This window comes from Chrysoperla carnea, chromosome 4, assembly GCF_905475395.1.
Source record: "Chrysoperla carnea chromosome 4, inChrCarn1.1, whole genome shotgun sequence".
In the NCBI taxonomy this organism is placed as follows: domain Eukaryota; kingdom Metazoa; phylum Arthropoda; class Insecta; order Neuroptera; family Chrysopidae; genus Chrysoperla; species Chrysoperla carnea.
The window spans coordinates 32,980,592-32,996,748 of record NC_058340.1 but is presented as its reverse complement, the minus strand read 5'-3'; the positions used below and the strand labels follow the sequence as shown (position 1 = coordinate 32,996,748).

The 16,157-nt window shown below is 27.7% G+C and overlaps 1 protein-coding gene across 1 annotated transcript in view; it reads right to left on the bottom strand.

Moving 5' to 3' along the window:
- The window catches only part of LOC123298365 (RNA-binding protein Musashi homolog 2), a 325,285-nt gene that overhangs the window by 288,248 nt on the left and 20,880 nt on the right, over positions 1 to 16,157 (bottom strand). The window contains exon 2 of the mRNA XM_044880349.1: positions 15,887 to 15,987. Within this exon, the coding sequence (XP_044736284.1) occupies positions 15,887 to 15,924 (38 nt within the window). The 5' untranslated portion in view covers positions 15,925 to 15,987. The remainder of the gene's footprint in view (positions 1 to 15,886; positions 15,988 to 16,157) is intronic.

Genomic DNA, 16,157 nt, shown 5'->3' with positions numbered 1-16,157 from the left:
AAGTGGTGCAAAAGTTTGTTTACCATACAGTATTATAAATAACGCGATAGCTATGGACTTTACAGCAATATTGTTCAGAGTATTATCAGTTACTTTTGAAGTATCTACACTCTATACCATACCAGCATTGTAATAAACACAATGCATTTGAAACCGCGTACTTCCGAACAAAAGAGTACGTCATGATTTTTTCAATAGGTTTCCCTTTTTCAATCTCATATAATCATAATAATAATGATAATATGTTTTGAAATAAAATAACATTAAAACATATTAAACTAGTTATTTTATATACTCTAAACTATATAACACATATTATAAGCTATATAATGCTTCAAGCAATATAAACATTAATAGTACATATAGTTAGCATTAAAATATAGTGTTTTTTCTTCGGTTTTGGTTGTATTGTTTTATTTTCATTTTGAAGTATGTAATATTTTAAATAAATAGATTTTAAGGTATTATCATATTATACAACTTGGAAAATTATAACTGGATCAAAAAGTATCGGACCCATATTTATTGATCAAGAAAACTAAGTTACGAGGCATCGAGAGAAATTTTTCAGCAAAAATCGAATAAAACATTTATGACTACGGGCATTCTTCTACCTTTCATTTTTAAAGGACCTAAGTTAACTTAAAAAAGCTTTGTCAATTCAAAGTTTCCACCGAATTTTCTTATTTGATCTGAACAACATTATTAATAAAAAAAAAATTTAATAAAAATACTATTTAAGTATTAAATTACTATTTAATACTCATACCCGACTATTTGTAAAAGCTTGAGGCACTCAATTTAAAATTTTAAAAATGAATCAGAACGCCTAATCTACTGCACATGCCTAATTATTTTTCGTTTCATTCTTGATATTAAGCGCCTCAAGGTTTTACAAAAGTCGGGTATGAGTAACTCATAGATAAAATTATTTTCTACTTTTTAGTACAACAAAAGATGATTTAAAAAGTATTTTTTATTAAAATTTTTAATTTAAGACTAAAAAAATTGCATATATATCAAATATGATGGAAGCGATAGAAAAATCAGGACACCACAACTTTACTACCATGCATTGTCATCCAAACTAAATGTGCTTGCAAAATTTCAGCTCAATCGATAATCGGGAAGTGGATCAAATTTGACTTGCAAGATTTGATTACAGACAGACAACGGGGCAGGTGAAACTAAATAAAAGCTTGTAATCATTATACACAATAAGTTTAATACTTAAAAACTTTTGTTGCTTTTAACTGACTTTTAACAATATATAGAGATCTTCAAACTTCTTCTTCTTTTTCTATTACCTTAGAAATCATGACAAAGTCAATGTGTTGGGAAATTTTCAGAATTATTTGTTTTTAAATTTCGGTATATATATTAAAATTAAAACTTGGTAATATCAAAATTATTATTCTGTGTAAATTTTAAGTTGATACATAGATAGATTTAAAATTCAACATCGTATTTTTTTGTAAATTTTTTTTACAGTTAATTTATCTTAGCAAATCATATTTTAACTAATTATTATTAGTAAATTATAAAAATGATGAGATATTCTCACGTAATTATTTGAATAATAATTATATTATATTTATCCACTCTATAAAGAATAGGTAAATGTATACACAAAAAAATTTTATTTAAGGAGGGTTACTCGTCAGTAAAAGAAAAAAATAAACTGGTAGATAACAATCCGAACTATTTTTGATGAACAAGAGGACCTCCTCCAAAATTAGAATTAAATTAAAAATTATATTCACAAAATATTATATATAAATAAAATAGAATTTTTACTATGCACTATATATTTTATTTATGTAGACATTTATTAAATAAATAAACAAATATTATTTATTTGCGTGAGAAGGATAGAACTCATTGGAATAAAATGGAATATTTATGAAAAAATAAAATCTAATCAAGTAAAAGTTCATACTATAATAAAAAAAAAGTTCAAAAACTAAAACCCCGTCGACTACAGAATCACGCTTTTAAAAGTATGAAAATAAGAAAATATTTTCATCTGAAATTGTTATGATAAGTAAAATTACAGTCGGGGGGCCTCTAAGATTAAACAGTTTTCCACAGGACGTAATATGGTGATTTTACTTGTTTTCATACTTTTAAGTATGTGATTCTGTAGTCGTCGGAGTTGTAGTTTTAGAACTTTATTTAAACTATTTTGGAGTTATAATTTCCTGATTATGTATAACAATATACATATTTTTGAAAAGTACGCCGTTTAATTTGATACCTAACATGTAATCAGTAAATCAATAATCATTAAATTAACTCTCGCCATAATATAGTCGGGGTAAATATATTTGGTCTTTAGAGATTGGATTAAATTTGAGTGAGCAAGTGAAAACAAACAATTGATAGAGTTAATTGTTAAAATACCCTGTATGAAAAGTGTCGAATGTGAGTGTTGAATGCCATTCAATATTACATTGTTTTCTGTTATAAAATTGAATCCACGTGTTGATTGAACATTTTGTATATACTTCATTAGTAATTATAAGGAAAAACTACACCTGTTTTTTTTTAATAAAAATCATTCAAGGTTAAAAGATAATACACATTAATTATAATCATTTATAGAGTTTTAAATCTGAACGAACTATTAAAGTAATTTTTACTTTTAATGTAAAAATTGCAAAAGAAACTAATTATGTTATATAGAACAGTGTTATACAGCAAAGATTATTTTATGTTATATTGAAGATAAAAAAAAACATTTAGCAAAAAGAAAACCGACTTCAAAAGAAAAACATTTCCAAAACAAATTAATATGCACTAAAAAGTAAAAAAGTAAAACGTTAAATAAAATTATTGTTATTTTTGGAGTCGGTGTCAGCCAAGCTAATGTTGTTGTATTAATGTATGTTTAAGTGCATATTACATAATTTGTTTTGGAAAAGTTTTTCTTTTGAAATCGGTTTTCTTTTTATTAAAAGTTTTTTTTATTTTGTGATTTTTATTGAATGTGAAGTACACTGACTTATTTGTCACTAAAAAAAGAATAATCGAAATCGGTTGGCGTTATATTGACTTATTCGTAATCTTGTCGTGCATACTTAATGCAAATTCAAGACTTTTATGGTTTTGTCATGGATGCCGTTGTCGGAACTGGACCAAAATGAAATGGGACCACAAGGGAAGTACCAGCTATCAAATAGATAAAGAATCATCGGAAATATGTTCATCCAGTCGAAAGTTCTGAGGTAATACACAAAAAAAAATACTATCGAAGTGATAACCTCCTCCTTTTTTGTTTGAAGTCGGCTAAAAAAAATTATGTACTAAAAATACGATAAATAAATTTACTAAACTTTTTGATAGGTACATTAAAATGATGATGTCCACCATCAAACTATGCAACTATTGTTGAAGTTAATTTTTGATTAGCTAACTACAAAACGAGATAAGATATTTAGATGTAGATTAAAATAGGCTGTATATTATGAAATTCCACAATTTGATTTTACTCGTTTTAAAAGCATTTGAAACAAGTGAAAACAAACAATTGACTGAGTTAATTGTGGAAATACCATGCAAAGACAGTGTTGATGACCTTATCACATTACACAAACATACATAACTGATATTCCCAGAATTACATACTATACAATTTACGCCGAATTTGCGCCCTCACGGGTAAACATTGATATTTACGAAAAAATGTCTCAAACAAAAGTTGGTTATTTTTTTATAAGGAATATTTTTTACATTTAAACTTTTGTTCTATCTCTAACGGTTTACAAGATGGGTCCTACGGACCCAAGATCCATTTGACCTATGTTGCTCATTTACGAACTTGACCTCACTTTTTACGTCCTCAGTACGCTATAAAAATTTCAGCTTGATATCTCTTTTCGTTTTTGAGTAATCGTGATGACAGACGGACAGACAGACAACTAGAGATGGACTAATTAAGTGATTTTATGAACACCTATACCAAAATTTTTTACTTAGCATCAATATTTTTAAGAGTTACAAACTTGGGACTAAACTTAGTATACCTTGCATATTACATTTATGCATGGTATTAAAAGATTTATAAATTTTTTATCTCACTCGATTTTGTATTTTGTTTATTCTTTTTTACAAGCAGTGGAGTACTTCTATACAAGCATTAGCATTTTAGCATTTCTCCAATATGGAATGGTACCTTTAATTAATTGAATGTTGTGGCTACTATACAAATAAAATAATATTGAATTCAACAATATATACACACAGAAGTAGAGCAATTTTTTAATTTCAAAAACAAAATTTGGCCTTGTTCTCATATTTAATGGTATAACCTTGGATGTATGAATATAAAAAAAATTGTACATATTTTTTTTTTAAATACATTTTTGATGAATGAGTTTTATTATATAAAAATTTTGTTTCTTTTGATATGGAATATGAATATACTAACAATTCCCAAAGTGATTTATTTTTTACAATATAATATGTATTATTATGTATGTTAAACAAAATAAGAAGATCACAATTGTTTTTAGTTCTATTTATTATAAATTATTTCAATAAACTTTTCAAGTCTTTTGAATGTAAATTCTATTTGTAATTATTTTTATTTTCAAAAAATTTGAATTTTTTATACAAATTATGAAAGAAGCTGTGCTACATATGGCTTCCACTACTCCATGAACCATTTGGAGCTGTTTAAGTACAGCAGGAGAGCTTTGACTTCGACGGACTTTATAGCGATCAGACTAATACCTTTCTGATTTATAGTTAATTTGAATAAATTTATAAGAGTAAGGCCCGGTACAGCGTTACGCGGATAAGTAACTTTTCAGAACATTCTGTCATATTTTGCAAATATGCTTACACTTATAGATATTCACGTTTGACTTATTATTTTTGTAGTGGAACTCAATCAGAAATCCAGCTTACCAAAATAAGCTCATTAAGAGCAAAAAAAAAACTCTTTTCCAAAATTTGGATCTGAGGCTATTTATACCGATATAAATAGGCGTGGTTTGTTTGTTTACGTTCAATAATATAATTTTTTTTATTACAATAATGTTATAAAAATATAATAAATGGGATCATTAGGCCAAATCCAATTAAATCATTTTATACTTTTTTTAAAATCCCTTCCATAATTAAATGAAATCTACTAAGGTCTACTGATTATCATTGGCTACTGGTTATCGAATGATTGTCAGTGAATGATCAAATTTTTCAAGTTTTATCATACCCGTATCTCCCAAATAAAGCCTCAGATCCAAATTTGGAAAATATTTTTGTTGTTGCTCTTGATGAGCTTATTTTGGTAAGCTGGATTTCTGCAGTCAATAACAGAACGCCCTGTATACCTACTTCTTATAATCAAGTCCATGTGTTTATTAAGTCAAAGAAGCCCAGAGTTTTTCAACAAATAACTTCGCTATGAACTTAAAGACTTTTCATCGCTTCCGTCATTTTTGGTAAAAAAATAACTTTATTGCTCGAGCATTCTTATTATGTTTTTTTATTCTACTCTTTTTCTTCAGGTAAATTTTATCGTCACCATGAGTCTGCCTGAATAGTTTCAACTCGATTTTTCCTTAAAAAAATGGTATAAAATTGAAAAACCATTATTTGAATAAATTTCACTACAAAGATAAACGGAGCTTAAAAATAGTGTTCGTTTGATGCTTACAGAATATCATCTACATATCATTTTATATACAGGATGTCATTTTTAGGTTGGCATATGCTTGAAACTCGATAAATAAATGTAATCGAAGAAAATGCTTTAAACGAAAAATGTTAGTTTAAAAGGCACACATCTTGTACGGGTATTAAATTCGATCTAAGTTTTCAGATTAAGTTAAAACCGCACTCTGATTGATAACTGACAAACATTAGACGAACACTTTAAATTAGAAAGTACTTTAAAAATACGCAAAGATTTTTCGTAAAAACCTTTCTTGTAAACCGAATAGTTTAGCCAGTAATTGATAGAAAAAATCTGACCATTTGTGCGTTTATTAATTCAATTTGAACACAAATGGTCTTTATAGAAAAACAAACCACTTTGATTGGATTTATTGAAAATTTTTTCGAAGACTGCCTAGATTTCGAAGAAACAAGTATACGAAATAACAATTTTGATACATAAAAACAATTTTGGGTAAAAATATTCAGTCCGTTTTTCCCTAAACTGTACGGTTTGAGGAAAAATGTTTCGAACAAAAAATGTTACTTTTTCAATAAACAACTTTCTAATTTAAAGTGGTCATCTATCGATTATCAGATGAAGTGTTCATCTATCGATCACTAGATCAAGCTTAATATCTCCGTAACATGTGCACTTACACACCCAAAATTTTTCGCTTGAAGCAATTTTATCGAAAAGTTATTTTTCGTGAATCAAGCATAAGCAAGAATAAGTTACTTAAAAAAGTCACTCTGTATACCTGTTGATTGACTTAATGACATCATAAAATGATATTCGATATCAAATCAACGAATTTTCGATGTCTCTTTATTAAAGCTGAATATAATTACAAATTTGAATAATTTTAATCAGAGAAAAATAAATGATATTCGATATAAAATCAATGAATTCGTTTTAAGATTCTCTTTTTAATTTAGAGAAGATATGCTTAAAAATTTCTAATCAAAGAAATATCATGTTATTTACAACATCAGCGTATGTCGTATAAAACAATAAAATAATAACAATATTGCGAGAAAATATATTTTAATCAAAGTTATAAAATAATAAACAACACAAATAATTTAGTACCCGTGTATAATTTTCTTCAAACTAATTAAAACACGAAAACTTATTAGAAATTTCGATTTGACAAAATACACATATATTATCTTTAAATAATATTTGCATATAGAGTGTTTCAATAGTCTTAAAGTCGGTGTATGTGAAGCCTTCACTTTGTTAATCACTTAAAACCTATAAACGGGTTAGCAGAGAACACACACTGAAAAAAATTCTTAATATCAACCGGTATTTGATACAACTACCGTACGGGGTTGAGTGGTGAAGTTGACACAAACGCATGAGTTGTTTGTATGAAATTAATATACTGTCTAACAAATTTCAAATATTGTTGTTTTGAAATGCAACATAGTTTTAAACAATCTTTTTTGATTGGTTCTACTACTTATGAATATTATAACAAAATACTGATGTGATTTTCACAACTACATGAGCAGGTCGATTAGGTATATTTAAAAAAAAAAAATTAGATTTCGTCGAGATAGACTTGAACGAGCGACATATGGATTACTATTGATTTGAAGATTGATTTTGAAGATTGCTAAATTATATGTAAATATTTTTACTTGACGCTATTGTACCTTGCACCCTGTATATTAAGATGATATACCTTATTATTAAAATAAAAGCAGGTGTATTGTAAGACGTTTCACTCTTATTATAACGTTTTATTTATGATGTAGTACTGTATATCTGCCTATGTACCAATTGGAACTGCTAGTATAGGTAACGTATAGATATTATGAGTTATTTATGTGGAAAGCAGTGTTCTATCGATTTTCTACAATTTTATACTCCTTATTATTCCTTTTACATATATATTTGTATTTCTACTTTAATACACTTTCATTAGCTTTGTGATTGTTTTCATCTCGAAAATCGTATTCAAAAATTTCTTGATATCTTTACTTTAAGAGGAAATTACTTTGTCTATCAGCCAGTGTTGTTAGGAATTTTCAGTTAGGCAGATTTATGAAAAGAAAATAGTACTAGAAAATTGACATTTCTCGGTTAATATTGGTTAAGTCAATTTTAAAGCGTTCTACAAAAAGTTCAAGCGTAGACCTTATGCATTTAGTAAGGAATCAATCTTTCAGTTAGGTGATGCCGCTCCCCCCATCATGCAATTTTGCAACATAACTCGAAAAAGGGAGAAACGCTTATTAGGTCAAAAATAGCCTCTTGGAATTGAAGAATTAAAAATCGCATATGTAAAGCTCTCTTCTGCTATTTACAATTGGAAAAAGGTCGACCAAAGCCGTACTTGAGTATCTTTGTTTTACAAATTTGTTCTTGTAAGTACATTGGTGTTACTCTTATAAAGGTGTGCAAAACCATGACTTTTGGAGTTGTGAGACTGCGGCAAGAATAGACCTCAGCTATGGTTTGTTCTTGGTTTTGTATTTGATGACCAAAGGGTTCAAATAGTACAACCATAGATATTAAAGAATTAAGTGCGCTCGGTTGCTCGGCAACGTTCTCTCTCTTGTCTACGGACACTCTCACTTACGGTTAGCATAGGCACTCGTGCTTCTTTTATAATATAAGTACAACGGTTCGAAAGGTATTTGAATTGTTTTGCAGTGAGCTTTAATCAATCACTGCAACCTGATTTAACCTAATCTGGGTCAAAATCACATAATTAATGCTCCCTTCTTTACATAGAAACAGAAAATTTTGGGTTTCTTAGTTAGTCTTAACAGAATTGAAGTTTTTTCAATAATCAAAGTTCCACTCAATTTTTACTAAATTAAAATGTTGCTATAATTTATCAACAAATTCAATACTTTATTCAAAAAGCTATTGACCAAACTTTTAACAGTCATATTCTCTACGACTTATTTGTTAGGTACCATGCCTCTACAATAATACACTTTCATTTCATCTATATATAATGAATGAAAATTAGGAAATTAAATGAAAATCATTCCTACAATCATAATATCAAATTTCACTTTGTAGCCATTCGTACGAACAACATTCGTTTCGAAGGTATGAAATTGTGACATTTTTATATAAATGAGAAAAACAGAAAAATCAAATGAAAAATTGTCTTTTGAATTGGATTTTATTTTTTCCTCTGTGATTTATTTACAAATGATTTCTGTGCTTTATATTATAAAAAAAAAAGGTTTGAAATTATCAAAGGTAGAATACAACATATGCAATTAATATATTGTTTCATTGCAAAGTTGTTTGCCTTTTTGTATTTTCACACCAATGAAATTTCCTTTAATGGCGTTTTTATATACAAAAAATAAAATATCATTTTCTTTTTAACCTCTTCTCCTTGCAGTTCAGTGAAATTCACAATAAAGTTCACAAATTCACTATAATTTATTTTCTTATTTTTTAGTCTTGCTAAGTTTAAAATTGTTTACTCTTTGCGAAACAAAATATAATTTAAAAAAAAAACTATTAACTTGGCCTGGTTTCGACCTAACGACCTTCCTGGTTTGAGGCCGATACTATAGACACTACACCAAATCGTTTGAACTATTGCTAATATTTCAAGATAATATTATTAAAGTAATAAAGATAATAACGATTTTGATGATTCTGGTTATGATACTACGATAAAATTATAGTCATAATCGGACAATTAGGAAGTAGGTTAAGTATAGCTTCCAATATTTTATGTAATATTGATAATGGCAAGTAAAGTTAATATAAGCGTGTTAAAAACTGTGATAGTTGAAACCATCTGAATATTTTTATATATTTTGGTACATATCCATTTCATTCCATCTCGTTATTAGCTCGAGTGCCTTTTAATCATTGACTTCAACTTTAAACGTTTCGAATATTTTCTATACACAATTTTAAATAAATATAAACAGTTTTAACATTGTCATGAACACAAATATACTGATGGTTCCATTACCAGTTCTTAGAACTCTTTGTTATCATATGGTGTTTTTTTAAAAAAAGTAATTGAATTTTTCGAATATTTTTCTACAACTATTCGAACAAATAATTTAAAAAATGCTATGAACCGAGTGTTGTTAATGCTAGAAAACTCATTTGTTGCATCATATATGGTTTTCAATGACGTAAGCACAATATTAAATACATCGATGGTTCCAGTAGATATTCTGTAACAGTCTACACATTACATACATCTAGATGGTTTTAATAGCTATAGCTCGTGAGCTCATAATAAAGCGATTCAGTTTTTCTTTTTGTCTGTAATTTGGAAAGTTGATAAAGATAAGTAAAGTAGTAAAGAACATGAACTTTTAACCGTGGTTCGTGTGTAGAATTTAGTGTTTCGGTATTCGTAATTCGAAGTTTTTTTATTGTAGTCGTAAATGTTAAAAAAGTTATTGGTAACAGATCACGGTACGTTGAAAACTGTAAACATACAGGATGGGCCATTTTAATCTATAACGGCTAATGGCTCGTTTTGTAGTTAACCAATCAAAAAATAACTTAAACAGAAATTGAAGAGTTTGATGGGGGCAGCTCATCAAAAAAATTTTTCATCCCAACCATTTTTTCGAAAATCGTCATAGTTGGACCCAATGCGACTTAAAACATGCCATTATTGCATTCAATCGACAGACAGCACGCTAACTACAGAAAAATGCCTTAGCTAAAAGTTGTCAAGGACAATAGAGGACAATTGCCTGTGCTCATGACTTTGACCTATAATTATCAATAATTTTTTTCTTTCGATTAAATGCAATAATGACATCTCTATATATTATAAATGCGAAAGTAAGCATGTTTGTTTGTTTGTTTGTTTGTTACGCTTTCACGCTTAAACTAGCGAATGGTTTTTAATGAAACTGTACAGCAATACAGCTGATATATCAGAATAACACATGAGATATAATTTATAAAGGTATATTTTTAAAAAAATAACACAATTTAATTTAATTTGACATTTGAAATTACCATAAAAGATTTCTGTTAAAATAGTCAATATAAAATATTTCAAGGCCATCTTCTCTGATATACTCAATGAATAATGAAATATAAAGCGGGAGCAATCTTTATCAATCTTTACTAAACCCAGCGAAGCGGGTGGATATCAGTCTAGTATTTTCATATTTTAATTTTTTTTTTTTTAATTCTTAGTTTTTTATGAGGATAAACTTATTAATTTAAAGTGTTATTCTATATATTACGGTTTACAATCTAAATTCGCTACCCAAAGAACTAGATTCAATTTGATATCACAACATGATGTCCTCCATTAAACTCTACAACTTTTGTTTAAGTTATTTTTTGATTTGTCAGCTTCAAAACGAGCTAGATTACCGATTATATATTAAAATTTCCCACCCTGTATTGCCATTTGCTAAAACCCGACTTTCATAGTTCCGACACTTGAGTCAAATAGCTTATTAATATCACGGTTTTTTTCATTCCCAACCATGCATTTATCAGTACTCCAAATGGCAGACAAAAATAATCATAGAAATTTAGCTTCGTTATGGGCTTACGGTCTAATAGCTAGCTGCTAATATCGTAACAAATTAACAGAGAACACGGATTATCGTATTAAATGCTATATATATATGTGTGTATGTGTATAGAGTAGGATTATATTAATTAACAGTTTAGTTATAGTTCCCAGGAAAATAGGAAAATCGTTTTTAGTTTTTAGAATTATACTAGAGTGCTACTCACCCGCTACGCTGGGTTTAAAAGTTAAGATCGATTAAGATTGCTCCCGCTTATCCCTTTTCTATAACACTCGAAATAATGGTGGGGATTGTTTTACACAGGTAAAATATATTAGTTTTTTTTAAATGTATAATAGTAATTATTCATTGAGTATATGAGAGAAGATGGCCTTGAAATTATTTTATATTGACTATTTTTACAGAAATCTGTAATTTATTGGTAATTTCAAATGTCAAATTAAATTAAATTTTTTTATTTTTTTTAAATATATCTTTATAAATTATAGTTCATGTGTTATTCTGATATATCAGCTATATTGCTGTACAGTTTCATTAAAAACCATTCGCTAGTTTAAGCGTGAAAGCGTAACAAACAAACAAACAAACAAACAAACATGCTTACTTTCGCATTTATAATATATAGAGATATTTTCAAGTCATTTTATTCTGGGTACTATATTGGGTCACAGTAAAATTGCATGCTTTTAATTAATTATTTAACAAATATTTTATATGGCTAATGATATCTAGTACGAAATATATGATTAGACGCTTGTCTAGAACATGTTTGATAATTTTCAAATCAAGAAAATGATTGGTAAATGCAATATTTGTCTTGAATTTTAAAACGAGCTTTGATATAGATTGTTTGATAGCTTTGCTCCTCCTTAATGATGAAACATCTACGCCTTTTTTTCAATATTTTAGTTTTTTGATTCTTTATCCTTGAAATAAATGGCGTTCAGATGCAATTAGCGTAGAATTGCCCATAAAAATGTAAAACAAGACTTAATACCATGACAAAATTTGAAAGTGAAATTTAAAATTGATTATAAAAGGAAAAAGTTATAAGCAATCAAAGATTGTATTCATAGGTTTCCCATCTCCTTTTAGCAAAACAAAGTTATATTTGCGATATTCCTTTTGTATAGTTAGGAATTTTAAACGTTCATATATTGCATCGCTACTAGTAAATATTTTTAAAAACGAACTTCACTTCTCAATTCGTTAGAATTCTTCATGTGAAGTGATAAAAAAAAATGTTGTCCGATCTCATATTTTAAGTAAAATTCATTTTAATAAAATATAAAAAATATAATAATTTCACTCTACAATTTCCAGGTTTATGACGAAATGCCATTTAATTAAGAAGCGCAATTTATAATCTGTGACAAGCCTTATTATTTCCGTTTCCTTAAAAACTTTTTAGGATCAATGGTTGGTGGGAACAGATATGATCTTATAACTAATGATGATATAAAAATAATCATAAAAGTAGTCAAAACATCATAAAAGATATTTAACTTAGCAGTAACAATTAGCAGTAACAATTTCTAATTTTAACAGATTCGTAGAAAAATATTATTTACTTTGTTTAAATAAGCCCCTAGATAGCAACAGTGTTAACAACTCCCTTGTTAAACTAAGGCTAAATTCATACAATTTAAAACATAATATTAGTATGTACTTTCACAACAACGTGAAATTTAATATTTTTCATTTGTTGCTATTGTAAGCCAAGCATAAGACGCCAAGCTAGATTTTAAGTATGCTTCAATTCCAAGATCCATTTTACGACTGTAAGTATTTTGAAACAATTCAATTGTCATGGCTCTATAAATTAGCTGATAATTAAAAAGACATATTATTTCCGTTCCTTTAAAAATTTTTTATGATCCATGGATGATAGGAACAGAAATGGTATTTTTCTTATCATAATGGTGATATAAAAAATATAGCATAATGGTGATATAAAAAAATCATAAAAGTAGTCAAAGCTCCATAAAAGATATTTATCTTACAGTAACAATTTCTAATATTAACAGATTCGTAGAAAAATTTTTTTTCCTATGTTAAAATAAAACCCTAGATAACAACAGTCTTAACAACTCCCTTGTTAAACTAACGCTAAATTCTTACAATATTATACCATGTATATATGAAATATACATAGTATATTAAGTTTAGTCCCAAGTTTGTAACGCATAAAAATATTGATGCTACGAAAAAAATTTTGCTATAGGTGTTCATAGAATCATCTAATTAGTCCATTTCCGGTTGTCCGTCCGTCTGTGGGCACGATAATTTAAAAAGGAAAAAAGATATCAAGCTGAAATTTTACAGCGTTCTCGGGACGTAAAAAGTGAGGTCGAATTCGTAAATGATGAATGGGTCCGTAGGAGCCATCTTCTAAGCCGTTAGAGATAGAACAAAAGTTTAAGCGTAAAAAATGTTCCTTATCAAAATATAAACAACTTTTGTTTGAAACATTTTTTTGTAAACATCATTGTTTACCCGTGAGGGCGCAAATTAGGCGTAAATTGTATAGTATGTATTATATAAATTGTATATGTATGTGCAATGTGATAGCGTAATCAACACTATTTATGTGCTTGGTATTTCAACAATTAACTCAGTCAATTTTGTTTTCATTTGTTTTAAAATATATTTTTAGTATGTATTTTCACGCCAACGTGTGATTTAATATCAAAAAATTATTCATACGTTGCTATTGTAAGCCAAGCATAAGACTGCACGCTAAATTTTAAGTATACTTCCATTCCCAGATCGATTTTTCGATTGTAAGTACTATAAAATAATTCAATGGACATACCTCTTAGTCGATAAATAAGCTGATAGTAATTAGGCTTAGAGTGCCACTGTGAAGATTCTAGAAAATCCCACGAAATTCTTACTATTTATTGATATTGTCTCAAATATGGAAACAAACAGAATTTTCCACCTCTGAAATAACAGAATTTTCAAACATTTTCGAAATTCTCACAGTAGCAATAAAGGTACGATTCAATACTATTCGCACCGTGTGTGAGTTTTATTGGAAGCGTTTCCATGGTAACGATAAACTACTTTAATTGTAGAATTGTATGCATGCATATATAATTGCATGGATTGCATTTATGACTTACATTGGAAATTTAATATTATTGTCTTACAAATTTAAATAAATAATTATGATAATTTACATTTGAAAAATTTTAACTGGACATTTCTATAACATTAACATGTAAAGAATTACAAATTAGTCATAACAGCTTCCTTTATCGCCAAAATCACTGGAAGCGTTGGCATCGTTTTTATTGTCCCTACCATGACTACGCACACAACGAATATGGTGTCTTTACGGAAATTTTCTTTTAGTATAACTGTTCAAGTGCACTTAAAGATGAATTATATACACGTTACCGTGTAACTAGCTACTTGTTAGCATTCTTTACATAAAGTCGAGATATAAAAATAAAATGAAACGTAATATTTCTTCGAAAAAAAGTTTTAAAAAAATGAGAAATATTGTAGCTAGATTTGAAAGAAAAATATTATATTTAAGAATATAAAAACATTTAAAGGATAATATTAAAAGATATTCGAACAAATATAAAAACAGAACTCATTCTCTCAAGTTGATTTGAATCGTTAAATGTGTTGAATGGAAAATATTCTCATAGAAATTAAAAAAAAAAATTGAATAATATCGTTAAGAAAACAGAACCAATTAAAAGAACTTAATAAATTCAATTTCTCTAATTAAATATGCAAAAGTATAAAAGATTATTATACATATTTTTATAGCACTCCAAAACTTGAACTGCCCCAAGTGGAAAGGATTAAAACGCAGGACAAACAAAGGATTATAAAATTAATTCAGTTCAGTTGAAGAGCTTTGATTAAATTTTAGCTGTATATTTACAAGGATACTCGGCTATAATTGAGAGTGAAATTTTCTCGAAAGTATCTTTTTGAACTTTTTTTCGAAAACTGTACGAGTTGCGACTGCGTAAAAATTCAAACAAACATTTTAGAAAATTTTATTCTATATGTAAAATGATTTTGGCTCCAATTACTTATGGTTTAACTAGGGTGTTTTTTAAAGATTTTTTAACTCATTACAACTTTAAATCAAAATAAAACAAAGGAAAATATTTTAAAATCAATGAAACTGGCTGAGGTATTTTAGAAAGATAATTTAATGCGATAAAAGTTTGAATATGATTCGATAATGTGGCCGAACAGTACATTGAGTTGATTAATTTATGATAAATATTTCAATTATTTCAATTTTAGCAATATATTACACCTAAATGTTTTAGGAAATTTGTACATTTAAAAGTTAAGTTAATATCTTGTTTAAACAAATATTAGAAGACATATCGGTTAAATAGTCAATAACTAAATCGTCATAGTCGTATAAGTCATAAACGGGTGATACAAAAAAATCATTTTACAAAAAGGTAGATAATTTAATGATCTACAATAAAGGTTATTATCATTTTTGGTCTAAAATGCGCGGTTATGGAGATATAACCTAAAACGGTTTTCCTTAAAATAGACTTCCGACGCCTATTTTTGTAAAAATTTTGTGCATTTTCATTCAGTATGTGATACTGAACCTATTTTAATATAAAAACAACTCCTGTAATTTAATGCAGAAATAAATTCTCTGTAGTCTGTGGTAATTGTTATATTATGGAATGTGTAAAAAAAAACTTACCATTTTAATTCCAATTTTGGAAACACAGTCACCGCCATATTATTTTGTAATATTATCCTTTAACAACAGTATAATGGTTGTCCTAGTTGTATTCTAAATATCTGCAAAGGATAAAAAAAACATAGCGTAAATTATTTTAAATTTAGTAAGTTGTTCTATATATATTTCTTATTTACTATGGAACTCCATATAATATGTTTTCAAAAATTGGGAATGTTCCAGACTCTATTTAATATGGCGTCAAATAATGACACTCATCCTAAAATTAACA